This window comes from Erythranthe guttata, chromosome 3 (genome assembly GCF_056151865.1).
Source record: "Erythranthe guttata isolate IM_541 chromosome 3, IM_541, whole genome shotgun sequence".
In the NCBI taxonomy this organism is placed as follows: domain Eukaryota; kingdom Viridiplantae; phylum Streptophyta; class Magnoliopsida; order Lamiales; family Phrymaceae; genus Erythranthe; species Erythranthe guttata.
The window spans coordinates 14,734,086-14,742,744 of record NC_142535.1 but is presented as its reverse complement, the minus strand read 5'-3'; the positions used below and the strand labels follow the sequence as shown (position 1 = coordinate 14,742,744).

Sequence of the window (8,659 nt, the reverse complement as noted above, 5' to 3'; positions counted from 1 at the left end):
AAGAAAACTAAAAGTTATGTATAAATTATATGAAAAATCTTATAAAATGACTAAGAAGCCTAGATTCCGAGCAGAATCACTTATTTGAAGACTCGTGACTTGCTAGACTGGATTCCGAGCAGAATCATCGACCAATATTGAATTAGGGAAAAAATAAAATAAAAAATTCGAATGTATACATCTAAGATTTAAGAAAATATTTATATGTAATTGACAAAAGTTTAATACAGTTGACATGGATTTTAATTTAAAATTTCAATTTTTGTCAAACCGAAAGTGTGGCCAATGACAAATATACAAATGATACAAACCAACAACTAACATTAAAAATATTATATAAAAAAATTGATATATATTTATATATATATTAATGAAGGAACCGCAACCAACCATATAAGTGCACTGGATAAATCTACACCCTCGTATAATAGCTTGTGAAAACCTAAAATAGTTACATACATTAGAAATTGGTTCTTTATATATATATATCATCACTGTTTCTTGGTTTACACTGTATTACACCAGGTGAAATATATCGACAACAATTCATATGTCCACAGACACACACATATTAGTATGTGTAGATCAACGATAAAAATCTACTCGATATAACCTTCACCTGGTGTAACATAAAAATAACGGCAAATGAGATGCTAAACTTAGCTATTTACAATGTGTGGATTTGAACCGTAGATTCAAATATAATACCACACACATTTATATATGTGCTCAGCGTGTAGTTATTTAATTAAATCCACGGTAGCATCTAAATCCCCGAAATAACCCTGATGGGGAATACGATGCTACACCTGGTGATTTTCATCGGGTGGCTCTTTTCTTGACATGTGTCCTTTTTTATTTATTTTATAATTATATTCTAAAAACCCATTGGGCCATAACTGAACCCGTAGTGAGAATCTTATTAATTATGGTGCCTGGTTATATTCACCGGGTGTAGCATAGAATTTCCCCTGATTTTGTCATGTTAAATGAACCAACCAAAGAAAAAAAAAAACAGTTTGAAGAAATCCGACACCACACACATAAAAACTGCAATTAGAGAAGCAAAATCCTCTCAAACATTCCCTACAAATTCTCTCCTTCACTCTCTCTCTCTCTCTTCATTTCTCATTTCCATTCCATCTTTCTTCTTCTTCTTCTTCACAATTTCTCACAATAATATTAATATTATCATTAATATTATTAGATTATTACAACACCTTAAAAGAAAAAAAAAAAAGAAAAAAACCTGTACGTAATAAACATTTGATGATCAAAAAACAAAAAGAAGAAGAAGAAGAAAGAAGAAGATAAGACAAACAACAACAACAACAACATGGTCCACCCCGATCCAAACTTCTCCTCCTCCAGCGGCGCCTCCGACGGCGCCGGCAGCTCCGGCGCCGACGACTTCGCCGCCCGCAACAGCAGCTTCTCCGCCTACGACCCGAGCCGCCCGAGCGGCGAGGGCTCCCCAATGATGATGTCACCCTGGAACCAACCCTCCCCCTTCGCAAACTCATGGTCTTCGAACCCCGACTCGTCGAAAACGACGTCGTCGTCGGAGAACCAGCCGCAGAACAGCCTGATCGGATCCCTGGTCCGTGAAGAAGGCCACATATACTCCCTCGCCGCCAAGAACGACCTCCTCTACACCGGCTCCGACAGCAAGAACATCCGCGTTTGGAAAAGCCTGAAAGAATTCTCCGCCTTCAAATCCAATAGCGGCCTGGTGAAGGCGATCATAATCTCCGGCGACAAGATATTCACCGGCCACCAGGACGGGAAAATACGTGTCTGGAAGATCAGCCCTAAAGACCCGAGCGTGCACAAACGCTCCGGCACGATGCCGACGTTCTTCGACATATTCAAGGCGTCGATCAAGCCGAGCAGCTACGTGGAGGTGAAGCGCAACCGCACCGCCGTCTGGATCAAGCACACCGACGCCATTTCCTGCCTGAGCATGAGCCAGGAGACCGGACTTCTTTACTCTGCTTCGTGGGACCGGACTTTCAAGGTTTGGCGCGCCGATAACTCGAAATGCGTCGAGTCCGTTAGGGCGCACGATGACGCCGTTAACTCCGTGGTGGCGAGCGTTGACGGGATTGTGTACACCGGCTCCGCCGACGGGACGGTGAAGGTGTGGAAGAGGGAGCAGAAGGGGAAGTCGGTGAAGCACACTTCCGTTCAGACGCTTCTCAGCCAGGAGTCCGCCGTCACGGCGCTTGCGGTCAACGAGAACGGTACGGTGGTGTACTCCGGCTCCTCCGACGGGCTGGTGAATTTCTGGGAGAAGGAGAAGGAGCTTTCTCACGGCGGGGTTTTGAAGGGCCACAAGCTGGCGGTGCTTTGCCTTGAGGCGGCGGGGAATCTGGTTTTCAGCGGGTCGGCGGACAAGACGATATGCGTGTGGAGGAGGGAGGGGGCGGTGCACACGTGTCTGTCTGTGCTGACGGGGCACACCGGGCCGGTGAAGTGCCTGACGGTGGAGAAGGACAAGGAGTCCGCCGCGGACGGCGGCGGCGGAGATAAGAAGTGGGTGGTTTACAGTGGGAGCTTGGATAAGTCGGTGAAGGTGTGGAGCGTGTCGGAAATGGCGCCGGAGCTGCAGCAGATGGGCCATGGGAATTCTAACTGGGATTCCATACCGTCGGCCAAGTATTAATTAATTATTTAATTAATTAATTGATGGAGAGAAAAATATTAATTAATTAACAGTGGATTTTTTTATGTGATCATGGGCGTATGTAAATTAAGAGTTTATTTTCTATATGTATGTATGTGTTGTTAATTGGTGTAATTCATTGTGACTTATGACTACTATATGATTTTAATTAAGTATTATTATAATATTAGAGGAATAAATTTTCGTTTTTTTTTTCAGTTGCAAATTCACTTCTAAACACACACATTAATGTGTGTAGATCGGCGCTAAAAATCCAGTTAATGTAAATAACCATATGCTCGTCACATCCCATTTGATATGTAAGAGGGTTCTCTTAATTCAAATAATAAAATTTAATTTACCAATGAAAGGTTCTTCTCTAGTTATTACTTTTTCTCGAAATAGCAATTTCGAGAAACGATAATCCACTTTATTTATTTCGAAACTTTTTGAGGCTAAATTTGGGACGACCCGAGTATCAACTGCAATCCCAATTCCCAACAAAATCACGAACAATCATGGGTATGCCGTAATCACTCGTAACTAGCTAGAATGGCATGTCAAGTGGAGTTAGATACTACACTTGGTTATTTATATCGGGTGGTTGTTAACCTTAGATGATGTTAAATAATTTCTAAGTAAACACACATATACATGACTGTGTATGTAATTATGTACAGATCTACAGTTAACAATCACCTAATGTAAATAACCAGTGCATTTCTTGAAATTCATACAACTAGTATGACCATAAGACTTGGTCTTTAAAAAAATAATTATTTGCACACTGTAGCTGGGGGTGTTTCTGTAATTACAACAACCTGTAGTCATCATTAAAAAATAACTACATAATCTCAAACTCACCAATACCTGACCCTACTCACAATATAGTCACATTACAAAATGTTCAATTAAAATAAAGATGTGTTCAAGCAATAGATGTTGCACAATTTCTTTGTACATACGGGCTAATAATCGAAACAACCATTTTAATAATTTCGATACCGTAACTGAAAAATTCGATATTTCTTCAGTATGAAAGCCTTCGAGAGTGCCTCCTCTTCGACTCTAGTGCATTCGAATTGAGTCCCTCAATGCGCCCACTTCTACACCCAAACGAATCCAAGTCGAGACTAGCTGTACTTACCCCTTCCAGCATTTTAACAACCTATTCATAAAATGAAAATAAAATAAAATAAAAGAATTTAAATTCATTAAAATCTACACAAATTCAAATTAAGAATGAATAAATGGTAATAATTAACCTTTGACATGGGTGGTCTGAGGTCAGGATCTTGCTGTAGACACAACGAGGCAGCAAATCCCATTGCGTGAAGCTCGTAGGGTAAACCGCCTTGTGGTTCGAACGAGGCCAAGCGTGGGTCCAGCAGTTGATGCTTGTAAGCAAGTATATGTATTGGTTCAATTGCAGATAATGCATCTATATTATCCAGCAAGAATTGATGTTCCGTGCAGTATTGCAAATCACGGGCTCTTCGGCCCGTGATTAGCTCTAACAGCACCAGGCCGTATGCATATATGTCGACTTTTTCCGTCATTTTTCCATCATTAAAATATTCCGGTGCAAGATACCTATAGACATTAAAGAAGTAGAAATTAAACAAATTAATTAATTAACAAAACGGGGGCTTGATGTCAGCAAACAAGTTTTACTTGAATTACAATCATCATTAAAACTTTCTTGCAAATCGGGAAAATGAAATTGAGATAGTTTAAAAAAAAAAAACAATTAAACTTTTATGAAGGAAGTAATTTTACCCTGAAGCTCCGACGACTTGGTTCTTATCATAGAACTTCCACTCATTGTCCAATCTTGCAAGACCAAATTCAGCAACCTGAATTAAGACAACAGTGTAATTGGACTAAAATAAAATAATCACGTTTTGCTGATTGACTTTGTAATGACTTATAATAGGAATATACGATATTAATATAACCGATATGTATTGTACTTGAAATCTACTTGCTTTCAGAACAAGATAGAACATAATATATATATATATATATATATATATATATATATATATATATATATATATATATATATATATATATATATATATAGGAAACAGAACATAGATAGAACATACCAGAGGTTCAAAATCATGAGTTAAAAGAATATTGTCTGGCCTCAAATTTCGATGAATTATACATCCAACTCTGCAATCTTCATGAAGGTACCGTAATCCTCTCGCAGTCCCAATAGCTATCTTTAAACGTGCCCCCCAATCCAATATCGGCATTCCGTTTCCTGCAAACGAAGGTCGCATTACAACGGCTGAACAAAGCACAGGGCTGTGTTAGGACAAATACAAATCACGAAGCAAAACATAAAAAAAAATACCATGTAAATGGAAGTCCAGGGAGCTATTGCACACATATTCATAGACAAGCAATCTCTTCTTCCCCTCGATGCAAAAGCCTAGCAGCAACACGACGTTTCTATGCTGTGCACAGCTCAGCACACGCACTTCCCGGCAGAAATCAGCGTCTCTTTGCGGGCCCACAAGCCCGAGTTCCTTAACCGAAATGACCAAACCATTCCTAAGAACTCCTCTGTGAACCAAACCGAACCCACCTTCTGCAACGAAATTCGTGTCCGAAAAACCATCTGTAGCTTCCTCGAGCTCCGTGTACTGAAACTGCTTCGGGGGTTTCCCAAATGCCGGAGCCTCGAATTGACAGAGCGAACATAGCGGAGGTGAAATCGAAGAGGTTTTCTTTAGAGAGACAGCCTCACGGATGCTAGCGTTCAGTACATAATCTACACCATCAAACGTATTTTGCCTACTAGGTGGATTCTTACGTTTATTTAATCCGTCGTAAAGAGGGTTTTGTTCGTACACGACGTAACTAGAAGATCCCGTGTCGGGACTTGATAAGGAATTATCTCCAGAGGTTCTTGTGTAGGAAGTATTTGGATCCTCGGGGCTGCTAACAGGGGTGGTATGCTTCATATTATAGGTCTCTTTATCTTTAATAGGCGAAGTAGCAGCAGAGTAAAAGGGCGTTTGGATAGCACTAGGGCAAGCTAGGTTGAGTCGAAGGACTTTTGCGTTTGAACCCTTCATGGCTACAATATTACAATTCAGTTCATCAATGCAATGCTTTAGCTCTCCCTTTAGTTTCCTGTCTTGTGGGAATAACAACATTATGAATATACTCTCATTTAAATTATATAGTAATTTAAGGAATTTAAAAACGAATTTATTGCAAGAACTTGCTTCCTTTCTATAGCTGCACAGCGAATATTAAAAGCACCGAATCCATCCATTTACAACAAATATTTGACATGCATTTGTAAATGCGTAAAAAAGTTAACCATTTTAGTTACCGAGCCTTGACATACATAACACATACCCAAAATACTTATTTTGTGTTCGTATTTGGATTTTAGTAGCGTCGTTATGCGAGTGGAAGTATATCTGTGAAGATACCAGCCAAGAGAAAAGTATTCAAGGAAAAAGTAAAAACATATTTACGTTTATTTACTTGTCCAATATGACCCAGCTGGCTGAGCTACTCCTCGTTTCAGCTGCGACGGCACCAGCAGCGATAACTGATACAACCTTAATTCTCACTCTGACCTACACAATGATAAACTAAGCTTTATTAGATACTCACTCAAACAATAGATCCTCTATTTCACTAACTAAAGTTCACAAAATTTTAAATGTTAATTAACGATGACAATTTTAAAGTATTTGACTCCGTTCAGGTTGCTATAATGTGTGTGTGTGTGTGTGTGTATATATACATACACACACATATGAACGCAATTTCAAAGTTGAACAAGTTCAGAAATTTTTTCCACGAACTATATTCTAGTGTTGTTAATTTGAATTGTCCTTTGATGTATATTTTCACACGATGAATCGAGACTTTAATTCTTTTTTTCCACTTGCTTTACAGAATTCATTGAGCGTAAGGTGCTGTTATCAATGATTAATAAAAGGCATTGGTTCACATGAACATAATCAATAATCAATCACATGAACGTAAACTTAAACAACGATTTAAAATATGCTTGGGCACTTATAATAATGATTTATTGCAAATCGACTTTTCCGAGGCACATGCTCTTTCCATTGACTCCATTGTTTGATTATATTAAACTCCATTTCACAGCCATACAAACTCAGAGAATCAATTTTCGAAAAGATTCCAAAACTACGTCGTTTGAACCAAATTTATTCCCCAAAATTCAGTCCCAATTAAGGCAAACAATTATAAATTTAACAACAATAAAATGCAATAATTTAGGTACCTGAATTTGATCGTGCAGTTGAAGAACCATCTGAGAACAGGACTCCGAGATCTGACGAATCCGACCCGGTAACTCGGACGGGTCACAGCTCCGGCAATCCCCTTTCAACCTCGGAAATCCCCAAAATCTCCTCCCACCTGTATTTTATTTCCACCCACAGCAACTATAAAATCAATTTCATGTCAGAAAAAAATTAAAAGGGGGAGAAATCTAATTGTGGAATTTTGATCCAGATTTTCTCGAATTTACCGGCTCTGTTTTCAGAGAAGATAGCGAGGAGGGTGATGCAGTCGCCGGGCCGGGCCGCGTGGGTGAGAGCCCAAGCCAAGGCGGACTTGGAGATTACCTTCTCTGCTTTCACTGCGACGATCACTCTCACCGCCGTATCGCCGCCGCTACGGCGAGGCAAACCTGGTGGATTTGACGGGACCATGAGACGACGGCGGTTTGTCGGTAACGTGGGAAGTTGGAGGGAGTGAGAGCTATGTAATTTGGACCGTTTGGTAGAGTTTTAAATGCTAGTTATTTTTTATTTTTATTTTTATTTATTTATTTATATGAGTTTTAATTTTAAATACAACTTGTTGCACTTTGAAATTTAAACCTTTATTATTAAAATACATTGTTACAATTAATTGGATTTAATTGTCAAGCATGAAACGGTTTATATATATAAAAAAAATTAAAACCTAGTGAAAATGTATTTTTTTTTCTCAATAAAATGAACAATTAAAAATCAAATAAATGTTCCAAAAAAAACATGACACTAGTTTTATTATTTGGTTTGATTGAAAATTGAAATACAGTAGAACCTCGATTAACTAATATTCGGTTCCAACTTGACGACAACGTGTTAAAAGTTAGTTCGATAATTTAATATTTTGGTAAATTAATAGAATTTAAATGGTAATGATTGTAGGTGAGGTTTACCACTATTTAGTATATTATAATTAAAATATGAGAAGTAAAATAGATAACTTATTTATGCAAAATAATTTATTGAAAAACATCTAGAAATGATAAATGCAATTAAGTTGATTTTTTTTAATTTTTGTCTGAAATGAAAACTGCATGTATCCATGCATGAATGAAAGGGATGAGTGAGGCTTGAATTGAACGGACGAGATTGTCCGAAAATGACGGATGGTAGGGTTTGAACGGATGAGATCTCGTGATGATGACATGACTGCGCACCGCACCAATTACTTGGAGTTGTTTTCATGACAGGTAACACAACAATAATTGCATGTGATTGGAATAATTATGCAATAAATAAATATATGCTATCATTTCTATTGTTTTTTTTTCTTTTCTTTTCTTTTTTGATAAGACATTTTATTAGGAGAAAAAGAAAAAATAAAAATCAATGAATTTGGCTCTTGGGCCTTTAGAAATACTGTTACTTCATTGTTAGTCCAGAAATTGTGAATCCAACACAAACTATATAATTAGTGCAGCAAACTTGGTTTAACCATAAAACAAGTTAATTCTTCAAAACCAAATAGAGGGTCATTTCTTGTTGTCAATTCTAAAACAATGTACTTAACTTCTAAACATGGGATACTTGGACATACATGGTTGATTGATTGAACTTAACCTTATTGTCTTATTATTACTAAATACTTCTCCACAAGTTACAACCATCTACAGGACCATAACGTCTCAAAGGGCGGAAATAATAATATGACTCCAGACCGAGTGTTTTC

The 8,659-nt window shown here is 38.1% G+C and overlaps 2 protein-coding genes across 2 annotated transcripts; one reads left to right on the top strand and one right to left on the bottom strand.

Moving 5' to 3' along the window:
- The first annotated feature begins 1,079 nt into the window (after positions 1-1,079).
- On the top strand, positions 1,080-2,881 carry LOC105966550 (protein JINGUBANG). The gene has a single exon (XM_012991115.2). It carries the CDS (start codon positions 1,337-1,339, stop codon positions 2,663-2,665), a length of 1,329 nt encoding a protein of 442 aa, XP_012846569.2. The 5' UTR covers positions 1,080-1,336; the 3' UTR covers positions 2,666-2,881.
- A 504-nt stretch (positions 2,882-3,385) lies between these two features.
- On the bottom strand, positions 3,386-7,467 carry LOC105965515 (inactive protein kinase SELMODRAFT_444075). Its single transcript, XM_012990073.2, has 8 exons — positions 7,203-7,467; positions 6,954-7,090; positions 6,179-6,273; positions 5,031-5,815; positions 4,777-4,937; positions 4,445-4,521; positions 3,931-4,258; positions 3,386-3,833 (listed from the first exon to the last, which is right to left on the bottom strand). Exons 1-8 carry the CDS (start codon positions 7,384-7,386, stop codon positions 3,696-3,698), a joined length of 1,905 nt encoding a protein of 634 aa, XP_012845527.2. The 5' UTR covers positions 7,387-7,467; the 3' UTR covers positions 3,386-3,695.
- Positions 7,468-8,659: the final 1,192 nt, after the last annotated feature.